At 44.3% G+C, this 15,350-nt stretch overlaps 1 protein-coding gene across 1 annotated transcript in view; it reads left to right on the plus strand.

Moving 5' to 3' along the window:
* The first annotated feature begins 5,365 nt into the window (after positions 1–5,365).
* The window catches only part of LOC148220155 (uncharacterized), a 34,097-nt gene continuing 24,112 nt past the window's right edge, over positions 5,366–15,350 (plus strand). Inside the window, 2 exon segments of the mRNA XM_088155792.1 lie at positions 5,366–5,418; positions 9,021–9,123. Coding sequence (XP_088011918.1) covers positions 5,366–5,418; positions 9,021–9,123 — 156 coding nt within the window.

Consider the following 15,350-nt stretch of genomic DNA (forward strand, 5'->3'; position numbering starts at 1 on the left):
GGTTCTTCCCCAGCAGCTGTTTGGGTCGGCTGTCCCCTGCCGAGGAGGGAATCCCTCTGCCACTTCCTTGTGGCCGACCCCGTCCCCTCTGTCCCTGGGGACCCCTTGGACCCTGCGGTTTATTCCTCTGGGGCTGCAAAAACTCTGCCATCATCTTTGCTTCAGCTTCTGCCTTTTCCTCATCCCTTCTTACACATATTTGCTGCGGTTTTCTAACCAATTCCTTTAGAGGCTTATTTTGCCACTTTTTATCTTTTTGTACCCCTTTCCTTATATCAGGCCAGGCCTTAGTAACAAATTGCACCTTAAGCAATGTGTTGAAGGCTGGCCCTTCAGGATCCATCCCCCCGTGCTTCCTCAAGGCATCCCTAATCCTCTCCAACCAATGAGGGCTTTCCTGTTTCTCCTGTTCTAACGACATAGCCTTAGCTATGTTGTTAGTTCTGGGAGCCGCAGACTTGATTGCCCTGATCAAATAAGCACGGTAATCGAAAAGGCGAGCCAGACTGGCCTGGTTATTTGGGTCCCACTGGGGGTCTGCCTGGGGGATGGCATCACCCACCGTAGGTGCATTGGGTCCAGCCCCCCCTGCTGCTTGTGGATGTTCATCCTCCCACAGCTGCCGAGCTTTCTGCAAAATCATTCGTTTCTCTGATGACCCAAACAAAATTCCCAAAAGAAAATCCCAATCTTTCCATGTATAATCCGCATTTCCCAAATATTCCTCTATCTTTTCCCCCACCCCTATGGGATCATTCAAATATGGGGGTAATTCTTTTTTCAACCCTCTTGTATCCTGGGTAGTAAGTGGTACAATTATAAACCCAAATCCTCCCCCTTGACCCCCCAAAGGAACTTGACAGAGTGGCATCTGGTGTACCCCAGTCTCTTGGGGGGCTTCTGATGCCCTAAACTGAGTTCCTCTTCTAGTTCTGGGGGGTGATACAACATGCTGCTCCCCTCCCCCTACACCATTATCCTTCTCAGGTGGGGCTGTAGGAATAACATTTTCCTGATCCCCTTGCTCTGAAAGTTGAGGATACAGACGACCTGCAGCTGGCTCTGGGTCAGCTAGCAACACTGGAGGACAAGACGGGGGAAGGTGCTGAAAAACATTCCAATCCTCACCACTTTCCTCTAAATACCTTCACAAAATTCGACACAAATGAATTTTATCTGTTCTATAAGTAGCCATATAAGTCCCCTTGCCAACTTATACTCTGGCCACACAAAATAACAATATTTTACCATAATTTCCATAGTTACTTCTGGGTGAATATACAATCTCTCCCAAGACCTCAGCATTCACCCCAAGGGACTCTCCGGGGGTATTATGGGATCGTCATCCCATTTGCCGGGGCCCCTTCGCGGCTTCACCTTTCCAACCCTCTCTGGGTGCCCCGTTTTACCTGTGCTACCCTCCATGGGTGCCCTCCCAGGTTTGCTCCCCGAAGATCCCATTTTACTCACCGGTGAGATTTTCAGTAGTCCTTCCCTGCGGACTCTTCACGGACCCCCCTGGTCCGCCACTCGTCTGTCTCCTGGACAGTCTCGGGAACCCAATCAATCGCCCGGTGCCGGCCGGCACCAAGGGGAGCTGATCACCGAAACTGGGTGAGGCGCGCCTTCAGCTCCGCTCGCCGCCCGCCGCCCCGGACGGTGGAAAGATCCCGGACGAGCCCCCAAATTGTCAGGAAAATTAATCCACAAACACCAGAGGTTTATGTCCAAAAAGGAGACAGAGGAGTCCTTTTTGCTTTATTCGAATAAAGGGAGAGGCCATGGGACATTCCCCTGGGATCTCTCAAATTTTCGGAGGACGCAGCCTCCTTTTTATCCTATTTTCCCGGCCGCATTTCCCTCTCTCTTTCCCCATTGGCTTAGGTACTTGAGAGGAACAGACTTCCTGGAACGCCTGATACCTGAAATTCCCCTCTAATGTATAACCCTCCCTTTTAATTTTTAATTCTTATAGAATTCATAGTTTTCCCCCCGTTGCTTCTTTCATCTTTCGATATCCAATTTCATTTATCAGCAGCCCTACAGTTTGTTTGTAAAGGCAAATATCTCTTTCCATTCATCAATCAGTGGAATCCATCCCATTGTTTCTTTTATCTCTCAGTGCTAGCCTTATCTACAGGCTGATCCACAACTCATTTGTAAAGACAAATTCAACATTCCTCTCACTGAAGAAAAAGAGATAAAGCAAGCAACTGGAAGCTGGAAAAGTCCCCGGGGTGAAAAGGAGCTCGGAGAATCCCTAGACGCTGGTGAAAGGTGAACCAGGAGTCCGTGGTGCTGGTCACTCACGGAAAAAGAGGGATCGGAGGAAGAAGCTGACTGCCATTCAAGTAGGAGGAACTTAGTATCTTCAGGGTAATCTATATAACGGGAAACGTAATGTCCAGATCTCAAAAGGATGCTCTGGAAAAAAATAGAGTTAATGATAAAGGACCATCCTATTAGTGTACCAAGAGACGAATTAAAGGATCTTTAAAAATGGGTCCAGGAACAATTTCTGAATGAGGACCCAAAAAATCTGTTTAATCCATTTCTCTGGGACGCTCTGAATCTCAGATTGTACAACGCAGCCACGCTTGGAAATCCAGCAGCTGCAAAACTCCTACCTGCTTTCAGAGTAGTATATGAAGTTATTGCAAGCAAATGCAAATTGCAAGCACAAGCAGAAAGCAAAGAGATGATTCCCATGACCAAAATCCCTGAAATGCAGCCCGCGCGGGGGGACAAAGGGAGCGGACAGAATGCAGGGAATGTCCCTTCCCCTTCCCGATCCAGCGCGAGTGGGGACAAAACCTAAAAAATCACAGATAAAACCTCAGCCAGGGGACAGGGTGCATTCTGTTCCTGCAGAGTCACTCCCGACAGGAAAGGGACCTCCGAAATCCCTGGGAAACAGCCCTGAATCAGCGACACCCGAACCCCACTCAGCACAGACCGCGCAGCTGGCAATGGTTTAAATATCACCGCCACTGCCAGACACAAGTGCAGTGGTCCTAGCGCTGCCGCCCGGAGCTGGCAGGGAGGCTCTGTCGGCACCTACATCGCCGCCACTGCTCACAGAGCAGGGAACACAGCCGCTGCAGCTCGGGGAGCAGAAAGCAAAAAACATCCCTGCTGCAAGCTGAGGAGCTGAGGTCAGCACAGCTGCCTCCTGGCGTGATAGAGGCGGCCCCAGCAGCTACCACAGTCGGAGGAGAGCTGCCTAGAGCGGTGGGAACGGAACCACTGACGCCCGGACTGGGGAGAGTGGGCCAGCCCCCAGAGGGGGGGCCAGGACTAGCGCAGCTGCCGCAGCTTCAGCAGCTCCTGCAGCCACGCAGAGTGGAGGAATTGGCTGCACAGGTGCCTGCAATTCATGGAGCAGTTCTGATGAAGATTTTAAACATAACAAGCATGGTTTTGCCTTCAGCCAGCCCGTAGAGCACGGCAGGGGAGAGCCAGGGACAGGTAGATGCTGAGGGAGAGCGCAGCTCACTCGGGACAAGCAAGGGAGAAGAAGAAGAGTCAGACTCTGGATCAGAGCTTGCAAACACAGACTCAGAAAATATGAACAGCAGTTCCTTAATTCCCAAAACTGCTGCACGAAAACTCACCGCTTTGCCAGCTTTTTTGCAAGCTTTCTCCCAATAGCAGACAGAACAATCAAGCGTTCACAGATTTTTCCTGGTCCCTGGCACCCCTCAGACATCTCAGCCACGCCGATCAACCCTCCCTTTGTCCAGACAGTTACATACCATAATATAATTCAGCAGGAATTTCTCAGAGATCTTTTATTCCAACTTCGGGACACTGTACAGGATCTTCACATGCCACAAGATGGTGACACCATGTGGACACTGTCTGTACAACAAAATGGCGGAGCCATGTGCTCGTCTTCAGTAGGACAAAATGTCAGCGCCCTCTATACTTCCGTAAACAATGCATACCGACATGCATTCCACCGACATCATTTTGTGAGCAACAAGACGTTAAACCTCCTGCTGCAGCGCCACCTCTGGCCGTGTCTATTACTGCACCCTCAAATACACTACAACAGCAAATGAAAACCTCAAGTTACTTCACAGAAGGGGGAGTGAATGAAGGCATGAATACAGCTTTGAAGCAGGAAGAAGGAGCATCTTTTCAGGACCCAAACACACAGAATACAGACAATTCACAGAATATAAGCAGAGAATTAATCCCATTTCCTTTGGAAACAGAGGCCATCCCAAAAAAGAAAACAAAAAAATCTTCAAGAGACATGCTTACAGATTGGTATGAGATCAGAAGAAAGGCATTAAAAGAAGGAGATTTTGACATGGCATCAACACAGCTAAGGGCTATGCCAGTCAGTTATGGAAGAAGAAATGTACATCCCAAATGGGCACCCCTGACACATGATGTAATTAAAGACTTGAGACAAGCTTGGAAAGAGAGTGGTTTAGTTTCTCCATACTTTAAGCAACTATTGAAAGGCACCTTCAATAATTATGATTTGGTACCTTTTGACTGCAGATATATTGCTATGACAATTTTAACAGATGCACAATTCATGTTGTGGGAAGTCAAATGGAAGAGAGCTCTCACCAAATTAATAGAGTCTTATGCTAGAGGTCCACATAGAAACCTCAAATTGGATCAATTAACAGGAGAAGCTCCAAATGATAAACCAGAAGATCAAGCAGCAGCCCTGCCTCAAGACCTGCTCTGTGATATCAAGGAAGCAGCTCGAAAGACCATCATGCAAATTCAACCTACTGGAGTTCCAGAGAGAATTTATACAGAAGTGAAGCGGGGAGTATCTGAGTCATTCACTTCTTTCATAGATCACCTAACTCAAGCAGTGGAAAGACACTGCAGTGATGAAGTGGCACATCCCCATCTGCTTCAAAGCTTGACTTTTGTGAATGCCAATGATGAATGCAAACACATAATTAGTGCCTTGCCTGATCCACATCCAACCTTGCCTCAAATGATAGAGGCATGCAGCAAGATAGGCACTCCTCAACATGTGGCAACAATCCATGCAAATGCCTTGGGAGAGCAATTCAGAAAGCTTTTAGAAGCTGCAGATAAAAGATTACAGAAAACCCTCACAGCTCTTCATGTAACTCCTCAACATGACACCTCCTCAGAAGTAATGGCAACAGAATTTGTCAAAAGATCATGTTTCAAGTGTGGAAAATTTGGACACGTAAAAAAGTATTGCCCAGAATCGGAAGAGAATGCAAAAGCACCAAATCGTTGCCCAAGATGCAGAAAAGGAAGGCACTTTGCAAGTCAGTGTTGTTCAAAGACTGATGTGGATGGAAAACCCTTGCCCTTGCCGGGAAACTCCAAGAAGAGCATGGTTTGCCATGGCGCGATGACACAAGTGATGACGGTGGGACAGCAGCCAGGGGACCATCAAGACATACAGTATGTGGGGAACCCAAATCAGACTCCCTATGCAGGACAATTTGCCATTTCTCCAGTGACCCAGACCTGTTACCCCCAGGGGCGCAATGTGAATTGGCAGCTTCCAAATTGACCTACTTCATAAACAAGAGTCATGCAATGCTATCCACAGGAATCAATGGGACATCATGGAAAAGGCAAGAATTTTTAATTATAGGCAAAGACAGAAGCAGTATTTTAAGGGCTCATAGTCTACCCAACAGTCATCTCAGCAAATCATAATGAAGAATTAGCAGTTTTAGCTCAGGCCTTGCAGACTCCATTGATCATTTCAGAAAATACTCCAATAGCCAAGGCCGTTGCTCTACAAACCAATGCAATTGGACCACAAGTCATGCCAATCATGAATGAGCAGGCACCATCTGGAAGTGAAGACATGGAGATGCATGTTTTCTGGGTGAAACAAATAGGCCGAGATCAACCACAAATAACCTGTGACTTGACACTTAACAGCAAAACAATCACAATCACAGGTATGTTGGACACTGGTGCAGACGTGACCGTCATTTCCTATATCTTTTGGCCCAGAGAGTGGAACTTGACCACACCTCTAAAATCTCTCTCAGGAATTGGAAGATCCACAGTGTGTCTGCAAAGTGAAAACTCAATCATGATTTCAAGACCAAAAGGAAAGATAGCAATCATCTGTCCCTTCGTTGTACAGAAGCCAATAACAGTGAGGGGAAGAGACGTCCTGTCACTTTGGGGAATCAGAATAGAAATGGATCTTTAATGGGGGTCACTGAGGCATTCACCACCCTGAAATTAACCTGGAAGACAGACAGTCCCATCTGGGTGGATCAGTAGCCCCTGGAACAAGAGAAACTGAGTGCTCACAAAAAACTAGTGGAAGAACAACTATAGAAAGGCCACATCAAATGAACAAATAGTCCCTGGAATTCTCCAGTGTTCATCATCCATAAAACTTCAAGTTTATGGAGATTGCTCCATGACCTCAGAAAAATCAACGAGGTCATTGAAGAAATGGGACCACTTCATCTTGGACTTCCATCTGTCTCAATGATACCGAGAGAGTGGCCACTTGTAATTATTGATTTAAGATTGTTTTTTCCACATCCCACTTTGTCCAGATGACACTCCTCGATTTGCATTTTCTATCCCAAGCATCAACAAAGAAGAGCCTTTGCAAAGATATCATTGGGTGGTTCTTCCTCAAGGACTCAAAAATTCTCCAACGATTTGCCAATGGTTTGTGGCACAAGCCTTGTCTCCAGAGCAAGAGAAACATCGGCAGGCGATGATCATACATTACATGGATGATCATCTCATTGCAGCTCCAACGCAGAAAGAAATGCAAGAGTCTCTTGACAACGTGATTGCAGAAGTTCAAAAGGCCGGACTGGAAGTTTCCACATCAAAAATCCAAGAACTTTTTGTCAATAATAACTACTTTGATCAGCTGTAATCATAAACTAGATAGTCATTATATGGTTTTGTTGACTTTGTTCCCAGCAATTACGAATGTTGAATTAATTTGTTTTTCTTTGGAAAACAGTTTGTTGCTGTCTCAAAAGATGCCAGAAGCCCCTACTATTGATTTGATTTATAAAAAGATAAAATGAGATTTCATTATCTGAGATCCTGAACTTGACTGTTGTCACTAATACCACTGTTTTCAGCAGCTTGTCTCCTGTGCACCCCAGCTTCTACCATAAGTAGTTCAAAGTTCAGACATACTTACAGTCTATTTTTGGCATCTATATTAACCTTGTTGGTAGCCTTCTAAAAAGGACTTTATGACTCTATTGCCCAGTTTCAGACATATAATGCAACTATAACTGGATTAAGATAGATGGATATGTCCCGACTATGCATCAAGTGCCAAAACCCATTCACACATCAGCTAAGAAGTGTCCTCAAGTGAGCTCTTAAACTGTTGAGTACATCTAGGGTCTGATGTGTATTCCTAGGGGAACACCCTGTACTGTCCCAAGCCAAGCCAGGGCCCCTGCAGGCAAGCAGTATGTCCAGTGACCATGTAACAACTGGTCTTGAAGGCGTCACTGGAAGCTCTCTTACATGCCTGTTGGGGATTAGGTTTCTTTCCTTTTGTTCCTTTTTACTTATAGAATTTATTCCCATAAGTTTCTAGGAAACATTAACAACTGGGTACTTAAGAAAACAAAAGAAATGGCCAAGCCTCAGGGGAGGAGGACATCTGGTTGCATTTCTCTTATCTAGGAGTTTCTCTCTGAGGGGAGAGATACAGGGAGAATTGGGCATGTAAAGGACGGGTCTGGGGCAGCTGCTAGCTCTCTCTCACACTCTCTCGGCTTCAGAGGAGGACGGTCGGAGCTCCTGCTTGGGGAATTCGTTGCCACGGCCGTAGTGCAGCCTGGTCCTGCTTCTTTTGCTGTGGGGTGAGCCTCTGCTCCTGAGAGCAGCCACTGAACTAAGACTTTATTAACATCTACCTCACTAAAAGAGGGACCTTCTGCTCGGGTACTTGGGATCCTGAGCTCACCGCTCCTTTCCCTGCTGGGAGTTGGGCTGCAGCTGCCCTGCCCCCGCTACTTCTTCAGCACTGCTCCTAGTTTTCTCAGCACTGTAGCCCAGCACCCCCTGCCTGCTGATACAACTTGCTGCAGCCAGGACTCCTGCTGTGCACCGGGATCAACTGCCCCAGGCCTTTGTGAAGCAAAGCCTCTCTTCCATCTCTTCCCGTCTTGGCCAAGTCGGTATTACTAGTCCTACCCCAGTCTGTTATGTCACGAATGCGGTCTCTCGTTTTGTCTTGCTGCTCTTTTGTGGAGAAAGACTGCCATCTAGTGTCCTTTCCTTGATATCATTTGGGGGGCATCAATGCTTCATCATCTATCTTCTTCATCACTTATCTTTTAGATGACCTTTTATGTTGATAACTCGCAGCACATGCATAGTTCACTTCTGCTGAGTCCAAAGTTTTTTATCTTATTGTTCTAGTTACTACTAAGACAGTTCATTTATCTTAAGTTAAAAGATAACCCAAACCTCGTCTTGACCAAAAAATACTTTATCGAATTTACTCCTCTAATTAAACAGTCTTCTATTGATTAAGTGTTCTGGGGTGTTGTCCTGGTTTAGAAGACAGGTGTCTGCCAAGGAAGATGGGAACCTTCCTGGGATGGAAAAGATTACCCCCTCCCTCCATATTATTATAACTTTGAAATTATGGGGCTTTCAGGCAAAGATATGGGAAAAGGAATAATAGTTCTTTACTAGAAATATATATATATATATATATAAAACAAGACAAACAACAACAGCAACAACAGAAAACCCAATAACAGCCTTTTCCCATCCATCAAGCCATTTCCCCTTTGGTGTAGTTACAACCATAATTGGCAGGGGGCACTGTTGGCTTGTGTAGAGGCAGAGAGGCTGCATTAACTCCCCCACAGCTTCAGGGGGTGCTGTTGGCTCAGGGGGTTTCAGAGGGTGGCTATTCCAAGCCCTGAGCCCCCCCAGGGGGTAATGGAGGCCTCGGGGAGAGAGAGAGAGAAGGTGGTGGTGGAGCGGTTTGGTTTTCCCCTTGCTCTAACGTGTCTGGTGCGTTATCCTAGCGATGGCATCAGCCAACATTCCAGTGTGCAGCCCGGAGATGATCTCTCTGGAGAGAGGGAGGAGGTGGAGGCCCAGTTTTCCCTTGAAACACTGACACAGATGGTGAGGCTCTCTCTCCCAGCGAGGGCAGTTGCTGAAAAGTCCCAGTCCACCAGTCACTCTTGAGAGCAGTGGCTTACCAATGGCAAGAAGAAACAGCAAGGAAAGTTCTGCAACAGCAGCAAGTCCTCTGGGCAGAAGTCCAGCCCCAAAGACCACAACCATCTCCCTTCCAAGCCAGGCAAAGACCAAATAACCCCCAGCACAGAAACTGCCAAAACCACACTGCTTTCCCCCCACCTCCCTCCCTCAGAACCATTCCAACAGTATGCCAAGGCATTGGCTACATCTTCTGTCTCTTAATCAAGGCTCATTTGCCATTTCCATGATAACAAATGAGAAGAAAATTCCCTGAAGAAACCTAACCGTCAACAGGTGTACAGGCCTCTGGAGTTACTCCCTACAGGTGCATATTCAGCTACTCCTTAATTTTCTCAGGGTTTTGCTCTCGTTCTACTGACACTAAATTAAATACAGATTTAAACCGAGAACATCTAAAATAACCATGTAAAAAAAAATTCCGTAGCTTCCTAAGCACAGCTCCTTGCAAAATTCATGAGACCTCAAGATTCTTGGCTGAATAAGATAGAACTCCTTTTCACCCCTATATAGCAAGTTGCTAAATATGCCCCAGTACCTTTCATACTTAGGTAGTCCCATAGACTGGTGGGATAAAATATGTGTAAGCTTGCAAAATTTTCATTTTGGGACATCTGATTGAACATTCAGTACATATCTCATTATTAAATTTTTTATCAGGTGTAAGTAAACCTAATAACCTTGCTTTTTGTAGGAAATGAACCTTTTCTTACATACGTGAGTATTTACATGCACATTGGTAAGATCAAGTGATTATAATAAATGGATTCTGCAGCTGAACCATAGAAAACAATTTAATGGGATAAATATTCCACTTATTATAAGCAAACCCTTTGGGTTTTTTTAATTTTACATAGAGATTTTTCTTTCTTCATTTGTTCTTTTTATTTTGCTTATAAATCCTGTAGGATTTTCATTGTATTGTTACAAATGGATATGGGGGTTTAGATAAGTCCTTGCCTTTTGCCTAGGCCTCTGGCAGCAGGCAGTAGCTTAATTGAGGCAGTCAGCACCCCAAAACCCACTTTCATTCACAAGTTCTTTAATAATGGCTGATGCAGTATATTATAGAATGAATTATTTATTTAATAGACAAAAAACTAACAGACATAAGACTTAAAACAAACCAATACTACACAGGAATAAGGACAAAAAGAGACTACTAGTAAATAAATACAGAATGGGGTTAAAGGTACCTATTAATGTTACAGCTAGAGAAGAAATAATATAACTAAGGATTCAATGTATCTTACCATCCAATTGGTGGGGCACACATCGAGATTCTTTCCCTCAATCCCCAGGAAAGTAACCACAGAATTTGTGTCCAAACACAAGAAGTCTCGAACGCTTCAGAGTGTAAGAGGCTTCTGCCTCTGTGATAACTAGTGTTTTTTATAGTTTGTAAAACAGTGTCTCTCAGTCAAGAATATTTATTTTATCTCTTCCCATATCTGCTCTTCAGACTAAGATGTTGATTCTTAGCTGAGGCCTGAGCTCTTTTGGTGCCAGAGATGAACCCTTGCTTGGCCTTTCCGCCTGGGTTATCTCTTTATGCACCAACTATGGGGCTGAGGGGGGGAGATAGACGTCCTGCCATATGTATATAGGAGTATTAATATGGAAGGAAAAATTATATCTGGGAACTGATTTTTTGCTTAAATTTCTAAGGCACTGGATATCAACATGTAATTTACCTGCTGTTTATTTCTGTCTTTATGTCAGAATTTGTTCAGCTCTGCAAGGAATATTAATTTAAGTGGTACAGGATAGTTTTTCCATACTGGGTTTTTAAATAGGTTTCTCTCTTTAATATAAACATAAATAGATCATTATTATCTAAATGGGTCTTTCATAAAAGGTTAAAATAAGGCTTTTGAAAGCAGAAGTGATGAAACCTTAGAATAGCAGAAATAGCATAATAATGGAACTTTTACTCTAAGAACTCTGGCAAAATCTCTGGCCTCTTAGAAATCAGCTCAAGTCATGATTTGCTACAATGAATCCAGTATTTTACTGACTACATAAACCCACAAAATGGAGTATTCATACTGAGATTTTATTTTCATATGTAAATTTTGTATAGAAAAGAGCAGGACAAGGAAGAAGCTATGTGAATCAGAAGTTAAACATGTGGCCTGACATAATTTTAAAAATACATGGATATTTGTATGTATAGGTTCCATTATATTATTAATTGCCTGATGTAGTGGTTTTGCATGGCCTGGTTTTTGGTAGTGGGAGGGGGCCACAGGGGTGGCTTCTGTGGGAAGCTGCTAAAAGCTTCCACCATGTCCAGCAGAGCCACTCTCTGATGACTCTGAGGATGGATGTGCCACTGTGTCTTGGTTTCAGTTCGCTAACAGGGCAGAAATAATTTAGTGTAGTGGTTTAGATTTGGCCAATTTCAATATAATAATTTCCTGCTGTGAGATAGGATTAGGAGCAAAAACAAGGAAGGCCTAAAACTTAAAGGGTGTAAAGAAAAACTTTATTAAAGACATAAAGAAATAATAAATTCAGAATAAAACCTTCAGACCACCCCTCCTCCCCTCTCTCACACCCTCTTCTTCGTAACAACAACATACAGAAACACTTCAGTCAGTTACCAATTTAAAAATAATCTTTTTCAGTTCACTCTAGGGAGAGGAGTCTCCCCTTGTCAGGCTATAGGGACTTCTTCACAAGAAGAAAAAGCAGTCCTCTCATGGCTTCACTTTCCACTAACCACAGCCGCCCAGGAATCTGCAATTGTGAAAACTCCTCCCATCTTCACAACCTTCCCAGAACTGTGCTTATGGTCCATGTTAAACTCATGGGTATTTACTTTTAAGAATGAACTGTTTAAAAGCAAAGGTTCTCTTCATCTTTCTCTCTGTTCATGATTCACCCTGTCTTGGTTTGAAAGACAGGTATTTTGCTAAGGAAAGGTGAGAACCCCTTTCCTGAGATGCAGAGTGCAACCCCCTCCCTTCTAATTATTATATTTTCAAATCAGAGGCTTTCAGGCAGAAGATATGGGGATAGGAATAACAGTTCTTTACTGATATCTAACAAGGCAAAACAGCAGAAACAACAACAGCTATAAAAATTGACAACAAAACAGAACAGTATAGCTCAGTTCCAGTCCCTTTTTGGCCACAGGGCTCCCTGTGGAGTGAGAGGAGCGTCAGGAAAATTAATCCACAAACACCAGAGGTTTATGTCCAAAAAGGAGACAGAGGAGTCCTTTTTGCTTTATTCGAATAAAGGGAGAGGCCATGGGACATTCCCCTGGGATCTCTCAAATTTTCGGAGGACGCAGCCTCCTTTTTATCCTATTTTCCCGGCCGCATTTCCCTCTCTCTTTCCCCATTGGCTTAGGTACTTGAGAGGCACAGACTTCCCGGAACGCCTGATACCTGAAATTCCCCTCTAATGTATAACCCTCCCTTTTAATTTTTAATTCTTATAGAATTCATAGTTTTCTCCCCGTTGCTTCTTTCATCTTTCGATATCCAATTTCATTTATCAGCAGCCCTACAGTTTGTTTGTAAAGGCAAATATCTCTTTCCATTCATCAATCAGTCGAATCCATCCCATTGTTTCTTTTATCTCTCAGTGCTAGCCTTATCTATAGGCTGATCCACAACTCATTTGTAAAGACAAATTCAACATTCCTCTCAATCCCTCCTCTTTTATTGTTTAATAATTGTCTTTACAAACTTTAGCTATCATTGACTTAATTTCTTGTTCCTGAGTTCTTTTTGGTTTTGTAATTATTTGGAGTGACATCAATTTCTGTCCTTTTGTAACCATCTTTGGATCAGTAGGCGTGGCTATTACCTGCATCCCTTTGATCACATGTTGAATAAGTTGTACTAAGCAAGGGATCATGCATGGTAAAAATATTAGAGTTGCTACAGCACATAAGAGGAAAAAAAGTAGTTGTTTAACCCATAGTCCACCAGGTAGCCAAGAAAACATGTCCCATTCCCATCCTTTCCATGTTTGGACTGGCACATGAGCTAATTTTCTTATTTCTTCTGCTATTTGCTTCACCACCTTTCCATTGTCATCTATTTGCAAACAGCAGTTTGAGTCATTAAATTTGCCACACACTCCCCCTTCTTCTGCTAATAAATAGTCTAATACCATCCGGTGTTGAAATATTGCAGTTCTCATCTGAGTAGACTGGTCAGCAAGAAGGTCAAGAGCTGTAGCTGTCTGGTTACTTACTATTTCAAAGACAGCTTGTAACCTAATTATCCGGTTTAGATTATAAATGGGTTCTCTGGCACCTGATATTAATTCATTAGGATTCCAAGTGGCTGGTCCGTAGTGTTGTATGATTCGTTCAGGTGGCCATTCATCTTCACCCCATCTTTGAGTGCTCCCTCCAGCCAGGGATACATCAATTGACTGCTTTTCTCTAATTAGATCATCATATACCTTGATTCCTAAGTGATTTCCCTGAACCTGTGGTAGCAGAAAGAACAGTGGTCTGATATACCCCACATAACATATTCCTGACCAGTTTGGGGGTAACCTGCGATATGCATGTTGTCCACAAATCCAGTAATGTCCCTTTAAAGCCCAGGTCCCATTGACAAAGGGACCTTCCCAATTTTCATGGTCAATTGGAGAGTCAAAATACAGCTTACTTCCTGGGCCCAGTGGTCCCCCAACAATGGTCACCCCACCATAAGAATCACAGTAGTTGCATTTCCAAGCTCCCACATGAGGTTTCCACCTGCAGTTACATCCCAGATCTGTTTTGTTAGATTTGGACCAGAACTTATTAAAAAGGGTTCGAGTTCCATTTCGATGTTGCCATTTCCACTGGTAGTCACGGATAACATGTGTGCTACTTGTGGAATTATCTGGGGGGCAGCTTAAAAATAAGGGGTCAAAAAACTTATCCTTCCCCACTGCTTTACAGCCTTTTAAATCTTTCTGGTAATTATGGTAGGAGCACTTTACCCAGCTACCATTTGTGAGCTTAACATGTGTTTGATTCCATCTGCCTTGATATCTGGAACAATCATAAGGAAGGCAGTTGGGGGTCCAACAATCTAAACCCAAAGATAAAGTCCAGTCACAAACGCTTTTTCCCATATATATGCTTCCTGTCCTATTTAGACAGTAAGTGCCTCTTTCAGAAGAATGAAGCCGCCATGGACTTCCTTCTTCATCCCAAAATCCTGTTTCATTACGGACCTCACTCAGGGTGCTAATCCACCATTTAGGTTCAACTGGGCTGGCTACCCATGGCCAGTTTTCAGATCCCCCTGGCCCTCCACAGACCCAACAATTGCTAAGGTTAAAGGTTTTTGCTACTTCTTCTCCTAAGGTCAAAAAATTATTTTCCCATTCTTGGCCCCAACCTAACTGATAATATAAAGGTAACATTATTAAGAGAAACATTCTGATTGTGTAATCTAATTTCCTAACTTAATTTTTACTTTCACGTTGTCTTTCACACCACCTGTGGCGAGTGAAGGCACAGAAACAGCTTAACATAAAGAAAACAATGACAGCAAGGGTTGGCCTCCAGTGACTGGAGATCTGAGAGGAGGGATGCCCACACAAACTATTTCAGCAGGTACTCTGTGGGTAGGCACACGAGGCTTCCCCCGATGTCGACGCACTGGCTACTGCTCCAGTCCACTCCTGCGGAGTGTCAGTCGCGGCTTCCCGTCCTTCTCCTCCAGCTGAGATGTCCAAACCTCTGGGGCTGCAGAGACCTTGACCCGAGTGTGATGGGTCCACCCGTGTTCAGCTGTCTTGACGGCTGTTTCTGTGGTCAGCAACACCTGGAAAGGTCCACGCCACTTGGCCACCAGTGGTGCTTCTTTCCACTCCTTAACCAGGACCCAGTCTCCCGGTTGGATGTTGTGAACAGCAAAGTCCAAAGGCAGGGTCTGTGCCAGCTGAGCTTCCTGTCGAAGAGATTTCACAAGAGACAGTATCCGAGCCACATATTGTTTTAAATACACATCACTTATCTTTATCCCCCCACTCCGCTGAGAATTACAAGGGAAGGAATTCCAAACATCAATTCAAAGGGAGATAACTGAATATCTCCCCTGGGTCTGGCTTTTATCCTTGCTAAAGCCAGGGGCAGGAGCCGTATCCATGGCATTTTAGTTTCT

Source organism: Sturnus vulgaris, chromosome W (genome assembly GCF_052056855.1).
Source record: "Sturnus vulgaris isolate bStuVul1 chromosome W, bStuVul1.hap1, whole genome shotgun sequence".
Lineage (NCBI taxonomy): Eukaryota > Metazoa > Chordata > Aves > Passeriformes > Sturnidae > Sturnus > Sturnus vulgaris.